This window comes from Odocoileus virginianus, chromosome 8 (genome assembly GCF_023699985.2).
Source record: "Odocoileus virginianus isolate 20LAN1187 ecotype Illinois chromosome 8, Ovbor_1.2, whole genome shotgun sequence".
Taxonomy (NCBI): domain Eukaryota; kingdom Metazoa; phylum Chordata; class Mammalia; order Artiodactyla; family Cervidae; genus Odocoileus; species Odocoileus virginianus.
In genome coordinates this window covers 78035533-78054903 of record NC_069681.1, presented here as the reverse complement: position 1 = coordinate 78054903, position 19371 = coordinate 78035533, and the positions used below count along the sequence as shown (strand labels likewise).

General features: G+C 42.9%; 1 protein-coding gene across 1 annotated transcript in view; it reads right to left on the bottom strand.

The window, feature by feature from the left end:
- Positions 1-17034, bottom strand: part of KL (klotho) — a 39347-nt gene extending 22313 nt beyond the window's left edge. Inside the window, exon 1 of the mRNA XM_020873562.2 lies at positions 16140-17034. Coding sequence (XP_020729221.1) covers positions 16140-16961 — 822 coding nt within the window. The 5' untranslated portion in view covers positions 16962-17034. The remainder of the gene's footprint in view (positions 1-16139) is intronic.
- Between the last annotated feature and the right edge of the window lie 2337 nt (positions 17035-19371).

The following is a 19371-nucleotide window of genomic DNA, read 5'->3' as shown; positions in this document are numbered from 1 at the left end:
TGACATCGAGGCTAATCAAAAGTCAACACTACGTCCTCCTAGCTCTCTGGGGATGCTTGCTGGGGGAAGCCAGCTGCCGCACAGTAAGTCTAAACTAACCTGAGACCACCGTGTTGGTAAGGCTCTGCAACGTCTGGTCATTTTGGACGCCCAGCCTGGACAAACCCTAAATGACTTGCATCCCATTGAAAAACTGCCCAGATGCACCTTTCCCCAATTCTGACCCACAAAATTAAATGTTTTCTTAAAGCCAAGAAGTTTGGGAATATTACACAGCAATAGTAAGGAGAACAGTTGTCTACAGGTTAGTAGTGTTGTTTTGTTTTGTTATTAGCAGTGATGAGTCTCCAGACATTAATAAAGGTTAAAGACATTGATGACTTGGAACTTCCCTGGTGGTCCCATGATTAAGACTTCATGTTTCCACTGAAGAGGGCACAGGTTCGATCCCCTGTCGCAGATTTAAGATCCCACATGATGCCCAGCAAGCCAAAAAATAGACAAACAACCAAATAAATGAAGGCATTGGTGATGCCTCCATTTCTGAGCACTGCATGTGAGGACAAGGAGGGAACTCAGTCTTGGAGTAAGGCAGTGAGCACTGGAAACAGGAGTTCAGAAAACCTGGGTTCTGATTCCAACTCAATCCCTTGGTATTTTAGATCCCTAAACTCTGAGCCTCTCAACTCATTTACCTACCTGCCCCCCCCAAAAAAAAAAATACACAAAAGCATTTCAGAAACTTTAAAGCATTATTCAGTGGTACAGGTTTTTTCAAAATCATTTTAATAAATCCATTCATGTAGTTTAAAAATCAGAGGCTTATGAAAAACAGGAAACATCTTTCCTACCCCATCTCAAACTCCCACTTCTGCTCCCTGCAGACAACTACATTTAACTTTTTGCTGTTTCTTTTAGTAATTACTACCATATTTCTAAATAATATGCTTCTTCCAACATTTAATAATTCATCATAGTAATAGAAAAGCCAACTTTCACACCTCTCAATTTTCTTCCCTCATTCTTCCAAATCTTTGCTCTTATTCAAATCATTAATCAATAGCCATACCCAGGATCTCATATAAATATTGTTCACTGCAGAGCCAAAGAGGAGTCTATAACATTTCCCTTTCTTTTGTACAGCTTCTTGTTTTCCCTTGAATAAATAATCACCTCATTATTAAATCTGTGTAATATTTCCTATGTGTTTTAATGTTTTTGTGATTCTCCATCATATTCACTACCATACCTCTATTCTACTGATTCTGCTTTTTCACTTAGAGTTCTTCCTTCTCTTGTATCCTTTTGGTTTCACCTGGACTAGATGCTGTCTAGAACTGCTCTCATCCTAGGATTTTTCTTTATTTCTTACTCAAGATAGTCATAGTTTTCTAGATCCGATTTCTCCCCATTTAACTCTGTAATTTTGTTGATACATGCCTTAGCTTCTTGGGATAGATTACACAGAAGACAAGCTTTATAAACCCCTAATAGAACTGTGCATCCATTGTGCTAGGAATTCAGAAGGATCTTTAAAGCTAAAGGCTTGTGTTCTTCAGTTCTGGAGGATTTTCCTATATTAGTTCTTAATTTCCTGCTCTCCGTTGCCTTATCTTCTTCCTGGAACTCCTATTACTTTGACGTTGGACTTGTGTGTTTCATATTTTAAATCTTTTCCCCTTTCTTTAATATTTCCAGTTCTTGGTCATTTTGTACTACTTTGGAGGCATTTCTTTTCCTCTATCTTTCAATCTTTTTACTAAGCATTTTATATCAGCAATCACCTTGTTGATGTTCAAGAATGTTTTAATATTCTCTGATTCTTCCTTTTTTAGTCTGTGTGTATTCAATTTCCTGCATAATGTGTTTTTTCCTGGTTTGTTTTTCTGGGTATTTATTTTATTCTCACTGTTTCATGTTGAGCACTTTCCTTAAATATCTTTTGATGACTTGCCATCTATTCATATTTAAGAGAAAAATACTTAAAAACTGGCCAAAATTATAGGCATGGGAACACCTTACGGGGAACAAGCTATCCCCTATGTTGATTTACCAGGAAGTCAGTCACTTCATTAGGGACTTGTGTATGTGCTCAGTTGCTCGACCCCATGGACTGCAGCCCACCAGGTTCCTCTGTCCACGGGATTTGGGCAAGCATACTAGAGTGGGTTGCCATTTCCTGCTCTAGAATATCTTCCCGACCCAGAGATCGAACCCGAGTCACTTGCATCTCCTGCACTGGCAGGCAGATTCTTTACCACTGTGTCACCTGGGAAACCCATGTCATGCTTATTTTTATTTTTTTGAGATGACCTTTAAAAATCAAGAAATTTCACTCAAAATTCTAAATTTCTAGCTTCTTTTACAATCAGAGAATCTCGCAGGACCATCCCTCATCCCTCCTGACAGAGGTTTACTTGGGGTACATACTCCCCAAGGGCCACAACTTCCCCCACATCAGCCCACTTCACTCGAGTGAAACAACCTCTTTGCCCTGTTAGGCATTACACTTCTCAGCAGGTCACCCAACCAGGCATGAATTCATCAAGATATCAACCCCCATGTTACTCTGAGCTTGTTCAGCAGAACTGTATCTATGTGAAATAAAATCTAGGATTACAAGCTGCATATACAGCACATGACTTGTACAACAGGCACAAACAATAATATTCAAGTGGTTGAGCTTATATGCACAAAAGACATCTATTTCTAAAAATCAGTTTATTACCCTCAACATAATAAAGTTGATTTGGCCATCAGCACTGCATTGTGAGATTGACTGATCATTTTAATTATCTAACTTCCTTAATCCACTGCCTTTGTTGTGTCTCCTGAAGACCACCAGGCCTGTTCTAATCTTCCAGATCTTTCTTAGATTGTCTTTATCTATCCTGGAGAGTCCTTTTAACTACTGTCACCAGCATGTTTGACTCTGTTGCCTCTTGCCCTTCTATCATATCTATTCTCAGACTACATTCTAGACTTGGATTCCTAATCACAGCAGGAGGAAAGCACTCCAGGAGACTACATGCCATTCCAAATTCATCATCACCGAAAAGGACCTACCAAAAGGATTTGCAGTTATAACTATGAAATTATGAAACTTTGAGGGATCACCGAACATAAGGTGCTTGAAGACTGAAAATGTTCTTAATTTTTAACAAGGAATAAAATATGCATTTCAGAAACAACAGACCCATGAGAAAAACTACATAACAGCTTAATAAAAATACATCAGTGCAGGAAGAGAGGAAAATGAGGAAGCAACATGGATTCATAAAATAAATGCCAAACCATCACCCAATTAATTTTTTTTTAGTTTTATAGCTTATCTGAAAACACAATAGGCTCTCAATGTAAATAGTTTTGACAACTGTCAGATCTTCTTGGAATATTCTTGGGGTCAAGAAGAAGAAAAGTCGAACATATGCAAGGATACTACTGTAGATATATGAGTAAGGCTCGAAGGGCCATATTTTAAGAGTGTTTATTGATTAAACAAAAATTTACAGATTTGTTGTTAGGTGTCAAACACTGATAGATGTTTGAAACATGATTAGTGGGAGACAGTCCACTTGGGAGAATGTGACTAACAATACCCTATAGGGTTTACTCATGGCCCTGTTTCTTTTCAACATTTTTATTATTTTATTGAAAGGATGAAAATCAGACAGAATTAATTTGAAAGTTGGGAAATATCTCAAAGCTTGATTCAAAAATAATTCTCCAGGCTGAAACGCTGCAAATATGTGCTATAACAACAAAATTAAGTGATGGTAAAAAAAATATTTCTTTTTTAAATTTTTAGGCAACTTAAAATAATAATCATAGTTTCCTGCCCTACTCCCCACCCCATTGTCCCCAGTTACCTCCCCAGAGGTAGCCATCTATGACTTTTATGACATTTCCTTTTGATATCCACACATTTCCAAGGGGCTTCCCAGGTGGCTCAGTGGTAAAGAACCCACCTGCCAATGAAGAGACATGGCTTCCATCCCTGAGTCGGGAAGATCCCCTGGAGGAGGAAACAGCAACTCACTCCAGGATTCTTGCCTGGAGAGTCCCATGAATAGAGGAGCCTGGCGGGCTGCAGTCCACGGGGTTGCAAAAGTTGGACACGACTAAGCACACAGCACATTTCCACACTTCCCTACTTTAGACAGGATCCGTTGACTTCTTGGTAGGGTAGATAAAGATTTAGCTCACTCACACAGGCAATTTCATTATACAGCAGGATCTGGTTGAATAATATTCAGTACTGACGTTACTCTGCCAACACGACTATGACTCACAGCTGGGCATTCTAATGTGGTAATTAAGACTAAGTTTCCATTCTTATTTTTGTTTTCCTTGAAGTTAATCATTGCATTGCTTTTTTACTTCCTTGGTTTTCTTTGCACCTATGGCTAATTCTTCTCACACTTTCCAACAGCACAAACTTCTGCAAGGTCACATTGGCCTCCAATATTTTTCCTGGAGACACACTTCTGAAATCTTCCCCTCTTCCAGACTGGTTGCTCTTAGGTCTGCTGCACAGCAGATTTTCAATTCATCATCATGCCCCCAAGTTATATCTACTGTTCTGAACATTCTATGTCTTCTTCCGTCTCATCTGTATCATGCTACATGGAGTTTTTCCTCCAATAACTTCTCTATAAGGCGTTCAAGATGTATTATCTGAGACTGGATGTCTTGAAATCTCATTATTCTACCCTCATGAATGACTGATAGTAGAGGTAAATACATTCTGGTTGGAAGTAATTTTCATTCCTTTCTTCTAAATGGCATAACTCGCTGGCGTTTTTGGTAGCGGTGAAAATGTGTCACTCAGTTTTCCTGCCGTGAGAAGCATAATTGACGGATTGCACCAGTTGCTACCCCCGTCACCCTCCACCGCACTGGCCCCGAGGCCATGCTTCTCAATGCCTACTCCCTTATGACTGAAACAAGCCAGGGGTACTAAGCAGACCTGTTCCTGCAAGCCATGGACTCCTCCAACTGGAATGATGGCTCAGAACTCCTCGTTGGCCTGGTTGGATTGTTCTTAGACCTATACTGCCATCTGAGACTCTTCTCGTCCCGTGCCCCCTCCTTCCCACGCTCATGTGTCAGACAGCCATCATGTCCTAAAGGCTCACCTGCCTTCTCTGGCTCCTCCCCCTTTTCACTCTACTGTTGTTGGCCATTAATAAATGTCCTGCACATCTAATGCTGTCTTGACATCTGCTTCTGAAGACCAACTAAACCCAACTGAGGCTTGACTTCCCAGAAGGCAAAGCGAATGCCATTCTGAGTGATATTCAAGGGGGCAGACTGACCTCTATCACAAGATGGTGCCCTAATTGCTAATTATTTCACCAGCAGTAACCAGGGGGAATGTCTTAGTTGGGAGGAATGCTGCTACAGATGCAATGATTCAAGCATTCCAATTCCTATGAAAAGAGAAGCATGAACTGGTTCCTGCTATACTGTATTAGGTCCTTACGGAGAGATATGAGAGCCAGAAGGTCTGATTGGTGGCCTACAGATGGCCCTTATCTCTGGTACTTTCAAGAGGGAGTGATCCAGAAAGAGAAAATTTCCAGTGTGAAAGTAGTTATCAAGTTTTTGCTTGCATCACACTTGTTACTATCCCATTGAATAAAACAAGTCACATGTTCTAGCCCATAGACTATGTGGGATGCCAGTATACAGAGCTGAGAAGCATAGTTCAATGAGGTCCCCAGACACAACACTATTGCACCCTTCTCTTTCCAGAACTCCTGTTATCTCAATGTTGGACCTCTGGATGGTTCACTAATTTTCTTACTTTTATTCTACAATTGTCCATCTTTTTGCCTTCTTGCTCTATTCTTACAGAGATTTTATCACCTGTATTTTCCAATCTATTAAATTTTTCAATTCTGCTATATTTAATTTCCATGTGTTCTTTCCCCCTACCTATTTTATTGTATCATCCTATTCCTACTTTCTAGATGCAACATATTCTCTTAACTCTTTAAGAGTTTACTGAGGTTTCTTAAAATTTATTTTTCTTTATTGAGATATAATTCACATATAATGTTATATTAGCTTCAGGTACACAACATAGATTGTATATATTATGAAATGACCATCACCATAAGTCTAGTCAACATTTATCACCAAACACAGTTACAGATTTTTTTTTCTTGCAAGAACTTTTAAGATTAACCTCCCTTAGCATTCTCAAATATACAATACAGTACTAGCTATAATCACAAAGCTGTACACTACATCCTATGACTTCCTTATTTGTATAACTAGAACTCTGTATCTTTTGACTGTCCTTTTTTTTTCTTTTTATCTTTTTTTCTCCACATATATTCTCAGTTTCCTCCAAGTTTTCTCCCCCAAAAGTTGCTTTTTTTCCTCTCTAATTAAGTTGGTCTCAGTCTTTCACATTAGACACTTTCCTCAGATCCTGTTGATTCCTAATTGTCTACTCATGTTTAAGAATGAGAAACAACAACCCTGACTGGAAGATCTGAGCATATGGGTGGGGTGTGTTGACTTCAAGCTTCACTGTGGAGTGATCTGTCTCTGCCATTTTGTTGTGGAAACTTTAGGACCAGCATCTTAGGTCTTTCTGCATGAGCTCATCAGATTCGCAGGAGAAGATACTTCCAGTCCCTATCTGGAGAGCAGAAGTCACATGGCCAACATTCCAAGAGCCTGTTGGGCAAGAAGAGCTGGGGGTGGAATAAAAGGAGGGGCTGGGAAAGGGGTGCGGGTCTCCAAGCCAGGCTATATGCTCACTTAGTCCCTCTTTTCAGCGTGGTGCTCATGCCCGCAAAGATGCCTGAGGTCCCTCAGTCCAGACACTGTCCATTTTATACGCTCCAAAAAATTCACTTTGAGTTTTCTCCTTGAGTGGAGAGGTGGCATACGCCCAACAGTGGGGATGATGGGGAAGAGATCCAGAAATCTAGTTTCTTACACAGCTTTCAACCAGTTCTCACTTTAGTACCCACGCCCTTCAGCACCCATTCCAGAGTACCTGGTCTTGCTATTCTCTGGGATTCTGCAATCGTAGGGTTGGTTCTTGGCTTCTCCCACAGCCAATCTAGTAGTCAGCTTGTTTGGATCCACTGAGTCAGGCATACGCCACCATCTGCTTCTCAGCTTTTAAAGTTTTGTTTCCACCCTATTCTCTCCACTCTGGGTCTTCCTCCATCTCCCTTCCCTCCTTTCCTCCTTCCCTCCCCTTGCCCATTCCCCTTTCTATAACTGTTTCTTTGCTAATGGTTACCTTATTAAAGGGTTTCCCTCATGGCTCAGATGGTAAAGAATCTGCCTACAATGCAGGAGACCCAAGTTCTATCCTTGGGTCAGGAAGATCCCCTGGAGAAGGGAATGGCTACCCACTTCAGTATTCTTGCCTGGAGAATCCCATGGACAGAGGAGCCTGGCAGGCTACAGTCCATGGGGTCACAAAGAGTTGGACACAACTGAGCAAGTAACAGTTACTGAAGTTTAATGGGGTTTCAAGAGAGAAAAATTTGATGGGTAAATTCAATCTGCCATCTTTTCCCAGAAACACTACTTATGACTTCTCCACCACAAAAGTATCACATTTTGCTTAGAGAACAATTAGAAAAAATCCAGACAATCAGAGAAAAAAAAAATTACCTGTAACACTACTATCTAGAAATACCCCCAAATGGCAAGTGATATAAACATGACTCCTGGCATCACAAAGCTGAGATCTTTGCAGGGGAAGACCAAGAAAAAAATCATTTCAATAAAATGTGTGAAATATTATAAGAAGGGCAGGACAGAATTTTATGAAGCAGAAAGCAGGGATAGCAAATCTAGGCTTGGCATGTCAGGGAAAAAGCTGGGGGAAAGGGCAGCATCTGGAGAATGCTCTCTACTCATTCACACTCACGCAGCTAAGATATGTAAGAAGCATAATACAGCAAATGGCATTTTTCTCTTAATAACATACCATGTGCAGCTTTTTAACCACCATACATTAACTTTTTACGGCCAAACACTATTCCACTATGCCTGTGCACTGCTACTCCTTTAACTGCTCGCCCTAATATATTTAGGTGATGTTCAATTTTTAAGAAGTATTCACCATCTGTCATAATCCTCTTCTCACCTTTACATATTGAGGATGAAATTTAATAAGATTAAAAGTTTAAAAATAAAAAACAAAAGGAAATGACAGGGAAAATCTGGTTTAAGAGCAATTCACACACGGAAAAATGTTAAAGCCTGAGAGGTTTTAGCTGACCTCAAGTCAACCCGAGTCCGCAGGAAGGTGACAGCCAAAGCCAGCAATGCAGTCTTGGACGGCAGGGCCAGGATCCAGTGTGCAGAACAAGAAATATGCGCTGAATCCTGGGGGCAGCTGAAACTTGGTTTGCACATTGAATCTTAAGAGAAGCCTCCACGTCCCTCTCTTTGCCCTTCCAGCCACTGATCCTGTGAACTGGGCATCGCTTCACCCGGTGTGGATGCACAGCTGGCCCCCAGGACACAGAACCCAGAACACCCTTCCAACCCGGGTATCCTCAGTCATCTCCACCATCCGCAGCCCCTTGGTAAGGACGATGGCCATGGGCAGGTCCCACGACAGCCAACTCTCTTCTGCACTGTTCAAAGCCACAACCCCCTGGGGAGATATTAACAGAGAGGTCAACTGTTCCTTCTCCCTCCCCACCTTCTCCTCAAGGGTGAGAAGATAAAGAGGCCTCTCAAGGGTCACATTTGCTTTCTCAGAATTCATCTATCTTCCTATCTGCCCCACTGCATCTCCCCAAGAAGGAGACCTGACTAAATGGTAGCTCCCTCTAATTCTTCTTGGAGGCGTGACCCTGAATGTGAATAAAGGAGAAAATACTTGAGAAGAACATAGTGGCCTTTTCAGATATTTGAAAAGCTGTCTCCACAAAAAGCAATTTATTTTTTGACACAAGGAAGGCAGAGACAACCAGGGGTGAGTCCTCTGTAGAGGCAGGTTTCTAATCAATATAAAAGATAAAATCAAGTGGGCTACTTGTGAGAAGCTGGGTTGCTTTTGCTAGAAATCGTCGAGCAGAAGCCAGAGGATCCCAGGATAACTGCAAGGAGTTGGTCCAGAGAAGAAATCTGACCTAAGATTCCTCTGTTGCCTTTTTATTCTAATTATCAAATAATAGTGCATTCACAGACATGGAAATAATATCTCTTCAACCATTATATTTAAAGCATTAGCCACTCAGTTGTGTCTGACTCTTTATGACCCCATGGACTATAGCCCGCCAGGCTCCTCTGTCCATGGGATTCTCCAGGCAAGAATACTGAAGCAGGTTGCCATTCCCTCCTCCAGGGAATCTTCCCAACCCAGGGATTGCATTGCAATCTCTGCATTGCAGCCAGATTCTTTACCATCTGAGCCACCAAGAAAGGCTTAATGTATAAAACTGGTTTCAGTTTATCTTGACTATTTTATCAAACTATAAATGATACTGGTTCATGGCTGATGTTCTGACATCCATACTGCAAACAATAATGTTATTAATAAAAAAATATCTATTCAGACTGGGGCCATTCAGGTTAACTAAACATTTATCTTAAGTCAATATAACAAGTTATATCAGTCATAAATTTTAGTAAATTTCCTTTAAACATCAAGAAAAGGTACTTGGTAATAGGTTTTATGTAAAACAGGTCATCTCAAAACTGATTTGAAAATCTAGTCAAATGCTGCTGAAATAACTGCAAAGACTGTTCCACTGAATGCTGAGGGTTACGAATGAAGTTAAGTGAGGCAACAATTTCTAACGCATTTGTCTAATTCCTTTCATCTAAACAGCTCAAGAGGATCACTTCTCAAGTTCTTTTGCTTTTATTGACTATAAAGATTCATACCTCACCCTTGTAGAGCTCTTTACATTTTGCAGAACATGATGACATACCTGATTTTGTTTTGATTCTCACAATGTATCTGAGAGGTGGACAGTGTAGGGGAGATCACTGCTTGTCCTTCATGACCTGTTCCCAATTGATTTGCTGAGCACACAGCTCCACAGCTGCAGTTCGCCTCCGCGCCTTGCACCACGTGACTGAATTCTGTCAATGGGAGGTGAGTGCAAGAGACGGTGCAGCCTTCAGGTGAAACTCCCACAAGGTCACATACTCCTCCTTCCCTATCACCCCATCCACTGGATGAAAATGGAGCTATCATCTGCCTTGGAAATGCACAAAGGTCACATTCCTGTCTGGGTAGAAATTGTTTCCCTTGTTCTTCCTCGCTTTTTAAAACTCCTTCCCAGATACTGGGTGAGAAAGCAGATTGCAGATATTCAGTTTACAAAAAAGAAAAGAAGGACATACTGAAATAAGTAAAGATTATTTTACATCTGTGTTTATTCATTCATTAAAACTGGTATCAGTATTTCCTCTGCTCCAAGGACTGAGATAAGTGCTAAAAACTTAAAAATAAATATGGTATACAGTCTGTGGCCTCAAAGAGCCATAAATGAGTAAATGATTCTCTGCCTCTTGTTACTGCAAAAGGGGAGTACTTGAGTTAAGTCTTTGAAGGATAAATAAGAGTTTATTCCAAGATAGAAGAGCTATAGTGATACTTTAGTTTATCTCTGTACCCAGAATATATCAAGATAGAGCATATAAAAGGTAGATTAAGCTTATCTATTTAAATATATTATGCTTATCTGTTTAAATATATGCTTAAATTATTTTTAAGCACATAAATACATAATTATATAAATAAAGCATAATTATATATTTAAATTACGCTTATCTGTTTATAGATCACTGACTTGATGGACATGAGTTTGAGCAAGCTCCAGGAGTTGATGATGGACAGGGAAGCCTACAGTGCTGCAGTCCATGGTGTCGCAAAGAGCTGGACACAACTGAGCAACTGAGATTACAAGTATCACTTTGTAGTTTCCTAAGATGTGGATCTTGAAGGATTCAGAAACTTTTTTACTTACCCTCTCTTTATTTCTTGTCCTCCCAATTTTGTTTTTTACTCTTCCTAGACCTAAAATTTCCTTTATGCCTTAAAAAGATAACATTCTTTTTAAACATCCAGAAAAGGTATTTGGTAATATGTTTTATGTAAAGTAGATGATTTCAAAACTGATTTGAAAATCTAGTCAAATGCTGCTGAAATAATTACAAAGAAACATACTTTTTGTACAAATTAATTTTAAAATTCTGGCTTGGAACATCATATTGTTTGAAAAATTAAGATAACTCAGAAGACTTCTGTGTGCAAACTTCATGACTAACTACTATATTCAGGTAACACGCTTATGCATTTGGTTATTTTGCACTTGAGAAATGCACATTGACATTATTTGAATGCTTAGTATTCCCTCTTCAACTCAAAAGAATTGACATTGTTAAATACTACTTTGATTTTGAAATTATTTTATTAGTTTCTTTCCTATTCTTAAATTTTTTCTTGGACTTGACTGTGACCTTCAAAAAACATTGTGTTCAATCAGATATTCAAAGAAGAGTGAGTCAAGCTCTTCAGGAGATATTTTAACCATTTCTGATTAAATACACTATTGAATTCAGTAGTCTATAAAATATATTAACATTCAACTCAGTTGATTATTCCAGCAATGTACCAAAAAATTTTAATGAGTGGAAAATTGGTAAAGTGCTTCACAAAAGTACATAGCCTTATAACTCAAACATATATCTAATAAATAAATTGCCTCCACTATTACTTGGGGAAGGACAGCTCAACCAGATAACAAAGCCACTTCCAATACATTCTCCTAAAACCAGCCAGGAGCATTCCCCCATCTCCCATTCTGAAAACTTTGTCATAATGTTTCATAGTGATTATAAACAGTTTTCAGTTGTTTGGAAACTTCTACAGTGGAATCATACACGTGATGATGAACCTTAAATTTTTACTGAAAATGTCAGATTCTGCACCATTATAGTTACTGATCTTACTCTCTGATTAGGATTTAATACTCCCTGTCCCATAAGAAAGTGGCTAGAAAATTGATGAAGAGAACAGATCCTAGGAACATGAGTTTATAAGGGCAAAGTCAGGCTGTTAAATAGCCAGAAGTCACTTACTGAGCACTTAACAAGGGCAAGATGGCATTTTAGGATAGAGGAAGTGAACGTGTTTTCCTCACTTAAGGAACTACCCGGCTAGGGAAGCAAATGATTAAATGAAAGAAAAAAGTGCGGTAGGGGGCATCAGAGAGAAGCACTGTGGGTTCCACAGAAGGAACAGATGGCACTTGAGTGTAGGGCCAAAGGGAGCATGTGAGCTAGTTCTTAAAGAAAAAATGTGATTTTAATAAACAGGGGACTTTATCCTGTTCATACATAATGATATCCTTGGGAATATCTGCCATGGCAAACTGCAAGGAGCAACGGCAGAAGCAAGGACATCAGTCATTAGGCTGTTCCAGTGATCCAGGCAGAATCTTGGGCCTGGAGTTTTAGATAAAGAGAGAAGTGGCTGGATTCTGTATACATTTTGAAGGTAAGCAGAGCTATAGGATTGGTTGATGGATTGAATGTAAGATTTAAAAGAAAGGAAGAAGTTAAGCTTTGGTGTCCAACCAACTGAAAGAGCAAAACTACCATGATGGAAATGGGGAAGACAGGAATTTGCTTTTGGATATTAAATGTTACATGTCTATTTGACATCAAAAAGGATAAGTTCTACACTCTCTCTGAGTATAGAGCTCAGGGCAGAAGTTCTGGTTGGAGACCCAAAATTTGGAGTCATCAGGATATAGAGTCTTCAAAGAACTCATTTGGAGTGAATCTAGAGCAGAGGCCCCAGGAGGCAGCCCCCGGCACTCCAACATTTAGAGACATGATAGGGAGGAATAAGCAAAGGGAACTGGGAAGAAGTTGCAGTGAGCTGAGAGGAGAAGGGAGAGACAGTGGGGTTCTGGAAGCCAAGCTAAGAAAGCGTGTCAAGAAAGAGAAGAGCGGCTGGACAGATGCTGTGGACAGATCAGCTGACAGGAGCACTGATGGTCAGCACAAGTCAGGTCTGCACTATATGTAATGCGCAAAGTAATATCTCCCAGCCCCACCTCTTTAAGCGAAAGAAGTTGTCTTTTGGGACTTCCTTGTGGTCCAGAGGCTAAGACTCTGTGCTTCCAAGGCAGGGGGCCCAGGTTCAACCTCTGGTTGGGGACCTAGATCCCACAAGCCATAACTAAGAGTCCACGTGCTGCAATTAAGACCCAACACTGTCAAATAAATAAATATCCCCCCTGCCCCCCAAAAAAGAAGTTGTCTTTTTGTCACAGGTTCCCTGAACAGACATTTGCAAGACTCCTTGGGAGTCCCAACTTGGTCCTGGTCCTCCCCAGAATCCCATGGGCAGAACAAAACTCACAGGCACCGTTGGAGCTGGACTCCAACTACCAGCCTTAACACTAGTTCTTCAGGGGCCGTTAAGACCCGTCTTTCTAGAGCTGTGAAGGCACAGCAGTCCCTCTTCAAGCCAGAGAGAAGAAGCTACGTCTTCTTTCCGGGTTATATTTGGAAGAGCAAAGCAGTCTGGATTCCATGGGCTCTGCAGGGAAATCCTTCTGTCAGTTCTGGCTCTGTCAGTCTCCATCTCTGTCTCTCATACCGACACACACAGAGGCTATTTTTATCTAGGGGACCTCAGTACCAAAACCCCACAAAAAACAGGAAGACCTCCATTCTGAGCAAAGCTTCCCCATCCCACTATTCATCCTGCAGTTAGTCTGGTCTGCCTCTGTCCTCCAGGCCATCAGACAATGATTCTTATGTATCTGGTGCCAGGGGATGGGGGTGGGGGTGCGGAACATCAAATTTCCAGTCTCCCTAAGGTGTCTCCTTAGTCTACTTGTAAATTAGTGGAAACACGGAATGGGGGAGGAGAGGGGTGCTGGCCAGACTGATCCTTCACCAGCATTAGATCCCCAAATGTAAATAAATGTGCTAAGGGCTCAGTAGCCCCTACCAGGAATACCTGAAACCTAGCTGAAACGTTCTATTAATATCACCAAAATGTTCCATTACCAAAATCTGAGAATATGATTTATCTTTTCAAATAAGATCAAAACTTCCATAACCCCCTCCCTGTAACACAAAGAAAGAATATTAACATCAGAATGAAAATATCTCATAGGAAATAATTAAAGATATCATATTTGATCATAACAACTTACTTCTTCATAAGATCCAAGAATGACTACACTCTGAACCAAAGATATGTGAAAGCAAAATTAATTTTTTACACCAACTGTAATTATGTTTGCAGCGTCAGCAAAAGCAACTGTCCACTTGTTACTAATTTCTTATGAACACAAAGTCCACTGGGAAGGAGGGTGAGTGCTTGGCAAGTTTTTGGGTAAGGAGACAAAAATGTAACTGGGGAGTTAATTGGAAGGCAAAAAGTGGGCACAAGAGTCAAAAGCATGTTGACTATTTAATCTACCAGAGTACCAGAAAGCTCCTGCAGTCCCAGTTCCTTATCTTATGTATGAAATGAATGGGTAAGTGGTTATAATAACAATTGATGAGTTTTGTATTCATAGAGTTTATTACATGCATTCTAAAAATAGAACTCATATGATTTAAATCTACAATAGTAATTTTGCAGGAATGGTCTATTTGGTCCTTCAGTTGGTCCACAAATCTCTTGTTTCTGGTATGAACTGAAATCTGCTATGTTTTCTTCAAAAGAGGGACCAGTTTTTTCCATTGTTTTCTATCACTAATCATGAACAGGTGCGGTTTGGGTCTTCTGATTCCTTAAAAGAACTGACAGACTGAACAAGTTTATTACCACTGCTCTAAAGTATCTTACTGAAGTATCAATATGGAATCACTAAAATCACAAGTTTTGGTCAAACAAACTCAACATTCTTTTATGACCTGTGGTAGCAAGCAGGGCTTTTTGGAGCTGACACACAATCTAATTAGCCCTTATTACAACACAATCAGCAGCTCTGAGTGGTAAGTCAACTCGATGACCCAGGAACTGTTCTGCCTCAATTACCTATGGCTTCGAATAAAAGTGTGTAGAAGCAAGTCTTCATCTTGACTTTGTTCAAAATATGTGGCTTAATTCTAAATTTAAAAATAGGTCTTCCAGTAGATGCATAAGTCACCAAAATACTTTGCCAAATGTTATACATTTAAATCTATTTATTAAAATGTTTGCACATATACATTTAAAATATTTTCTCATGATACAAAACTACGAAGTGTATGAACAACTGATGTTATAAAGGAACCCTCAAACTGATGAACCTAAACTTGAGTAAAGTAAAGGAGAAAAGGGTGAAAGAATTCTTTGGAAGACAACTTCATCATGGCACATTAATTCCTCCTCTGTCAAAATGTATTAAGCCTTTTGCACAAGGGTGTTAAAATCAATTTTGTCAGGCTAATAATCTCATCCCTGAGGAATCCTTCCAATTGAAGACAGCATCACAGACATACAGTTGTTGTAGGACACAATCTATACCGCCCTTTAGTAGTTTCTGTATCTTGTTTAAGACTGTACAAGGGGTCTTCATACTCCTGCTGATTAAGTAAGGTTGGCTGATGTAGTTCTCAATCCTGCCACAGAAAGAACTTCCAAAGACAGTTGAACCTCTGCTCTGTAGGAGATGCGATTTTAACATCTTCGAGTTTGCTGCAGTGTGAACTTGTGCCACAAGCAAGACAGATCTTATTGGATTAAAACTGAACTCGTGACATCTCCACAAATTCTAGCAGAGAGCAATGCTGTCTGTGTGGCTTCCGAGCAAACTTCTTTCCTCGTGCTCTGGCGGCCGTTTCTAGACCTATTTCACCTCTAGGAATCCTCTACCCTCACGAGAAAGGCGCTCCCATTTCTCATGGGAGAAACGAATCCCCATTTCTTTTTGGCGATGGCCTCAAAAAAGACAGTCCCCTGGCGCGCCCACGGCGGGGCTTCCCTCCCATTCCCGACTCCAGGATTTCCTGGGAAGCCCAAGAAGCTCAGCGCCCCCCACCCTCCCTGGGCGTGAACCCCAGGAAACCGCACAGGTGTGCTCCAGTGGAGCCTCCTCTGACTGGCACCCCTCTTGCCCCTGGCGTCTCCAGAGGCCCTCTCCCCGGCGTGGCCCTCCGCCTGGCCCCCTCGCACTCACCAGGAGGAGGTTGTGCGCCACCAGGTACCCGAGTCGCGGGCTGCCCCGGACGCCGGGGGCGAGGCGCCCGGTGGCGTAGCCGTGCCAGGCCACCACGTAGGGGTTGTCGATGGTGATCCAGTACTTGACCTGGCCGCCGAAGTGGCGGAAGCAGAGCTCGGCGTAATCCCTGAAGTGGTCGGCCAGGGCGCGGTTGGCCCAGCCGCCGTAGGCATCCTGCAGGCGCTGGGGCAGGTCCCAGTGGTACAGGGTGACCACGGGCTGCACGCCCAGCTCCCGCAGCCGCTCCAGCAGACGCCGGTAGTAGCGCAGCCCCTCCCGGTTGGGGGCGCTGGCGCTGCCATTGGGGAGCACCCGCGCCCAGGAGATGGAGAAGCGGTAATGGGTGACCCCGAGCTCGCGCAGCCCCTCCGTGTCTCGGAAGACATTGTTGTAGCCGTCGCTGGCCACGTCCCCGGTGGCGGGCGGGGGCGGCGACGGGGCGCCCGACGGCCAGCCGGCAGCCGAGGGGTCGCCTGGAGGCGCCGGGGGGCGGTGGGTGAACGTGTCCCAGATGGAGGCGCCTTTGCCGTGCTGCTGCCAGCCGCCCTCCGTCTGGTAGGCGGCGCTGCCCACGGCCCAGAGGAAGCCGTCGGGGAAGGTGTCGTGGAGTAGCCCCGCGGCCTCGGGGGTCGGAGGGCGCGCGAAGCGGGCCCAGGTCTGCGCGCCGTCGCCGGGCTCGGCGCTCAGGGGGCGGCCGCCCAGGGCCAGCAGCAGCAGCCACAGCGGCGGCGGCGGCGGAGGCAACGCCCGCAGGCGGCGCGGCGGGGCGCGGGCGGGCATGCTGCGCGGGAGCCGGGCGCACGGGCGCCGCGCCGTGCCCCTTTATGCCCGCGCCCCGCCGCGCCGCCCTCCCCCGCTTCCCCCCGCGGGCCCCGCTGGCAATGATTACCTGTGGCCCCGCGCCTCCCCCCGCCTCCCTGGATGAGGGGAGGGCGGGGGCGACGGGGGCGCAAAGGGCGAGCGGGAGCCCGCGCAGGGGGCGCGATCGTGGGCCCGGCGCAGCGGGCGCGGCTCGCGGACGTCGGAGAAAATGCACCTGTGCCTCTCTGCGCCCAGGGGCAGCCAGGGATGTTTCCGCCGCAGGACTTTCCCTGCGAGCTTCTACACCACATCCGCGCCCCTCCTGGAAGAAGCCGCCGAGCCCGGGAAGGGAGGCAGCCACCCCAACTTTCCCGAGTTCGGCGCGGGATCTGGGGGAGCGGGGTGCGCCCACAAGAAAAGCACCTGCTTTTCTCCCTACTCGAGGCCGAGAAGAGCGACTGACGAGACTGGAGTCGATTAGGAACTGGCCGAAATTGTATTGGGAGGGCAGGGTGGGGAGAGCTAGGTTGGAACTTGAAATGTTGGGAGAGAAGGACCCGAGGTGGACTTTGCATTGCGGTCTCTAAGGAAGATGCTCGCGTGAAGAGCCGCCCCACGCGCGCAGCCCGAGTGGCGCTTTCCGCAGGCCCCAGTCTAGGACGCCTTCGAGGAAGACAAGGGAGACGCATGGGTTCCCTTGAACTTTGCTTTCATCTCCCTCTTACGGTTATCTTTTAACCATTTCAAACCTGTACTTGTTCTTTAATTGGATCGTGCAGAATGACTTGTTGAATGTCTAATGACAGTTGTTGGTTGTTCTTCCAGAAGAAAGAGAAACGCCAAGGTTTGGACTTTGAATAGTTCTCATTCACCTCTGTTGTCCTTTTGCATCTGTTTTTTGAATAGTCACATGTTTTAGCTTTCAGCTCTGGCTTGGCAAGTAATTTATCTGAACAAACCGTGCACGCAGCTGCAGCTGGAGTGGGCGGACTCTGGATCCCTAATCAGTGAAGAGAAAAGGGAGGAGGGGTTTAGCCCAAGCACCTTCTACGACAAAATAGAATCATGACGCCTTTCCGGTCACCAAAGAGCCCTTTTGACAAATTGTGGAGGCACTGTGAGTGTGCGTAGACCTGATCTGTGACTAACTGGGGACTGGACACTCTGGGCTCCACCTCCTTTGCGATCTTGGGCGGGACAGTCTCTCCAAGCCTTAGGATTCTTATTTATAAAATGGAGATGGTCATGTCTGCCCTGCCACCTTAGACACTTGTGAAGCTCAAATGAAAAAAATGTGCACGCAGAGCAGGTGTGCCTCCACCATGGCCCACCTGCTCCTATGATCAAGGACTAAGATCCTCATAGAGGTACATCTGTTCTTACCTAGTTATCACCCTGCACTGCTGTTTCATACAAACTTAAAATCAATAAAGCTTGAAATTTTGCAGATGAAGGTGCTTCTATTAATTTCCTTAAAATGTAAGCACAACAAATTTATTCCAGTGTTTTATTAAATATTCCCAACTCTAGCCAGCATATATTATCGTGGTTTAGTAAGATTAAGCCATCAAGTCGGAACAAGACATTACTATTCTGTTACATGTGGCATCTACATTTTTCAATAAATGTGAAATAACAAACAATGACACTCCAGCAATTAAAAAAAAATTATACCATGCAAGCATACAGTCACACTCTCTTCCAGATAAATTAAAAAGCTTCTATGTCTGCACCCAGGCTCACATTTCCCTTCTAGAACTGATGATTAGAGTGTCTGCTTCTTGTAGCTTGTTAAGTTTCAATTAGAAATGCTTCATGGGTCTCATGGAAAATAGCTTAGGCTAAGTGTTCACTTATTGATGTATGGTCTGTTTGCTCAGGGCAGATTGTATTTATTGCTACTTTCATTTAACCAACAGTGAGAGAAAGAGAGAGAGAGATTTAAAGAGATGGATTTTTAAAGCAGTGATTAAAAAATAGAACCAAGGTGACTAATAAATGCTTCACATTTGAAGTTCTCTCTCTGAGGGATACATAAAGCCTATGTATCTCCAGTTGAACATCATAGCTTTCAGTTTTTGCAAGGATGTTTCCAGGTGATGGTTAATTCAACCCAATGATAAAGATTGCATGATAATTAAACTTTATTTCCAGAACTTGCTGTTTATCAAGGTTCTGTTCATGGTTATTAAATTCTGGATTCCTGGAGTGTAAATAATTGCTGCTGCTGCTTTGCATTTGTTCAGTTTTATTTTGATTCTTTCACATCTAAAATGTGGGTTTCATTCAATGCTTTGTTCTCCCACAAACAAGAGATTAATTACTTGCTGTGCTTTGAATATGAAGGTAAAGTTATTGATGCATCGAAGGAAAGGAGATTTTTTTTTTC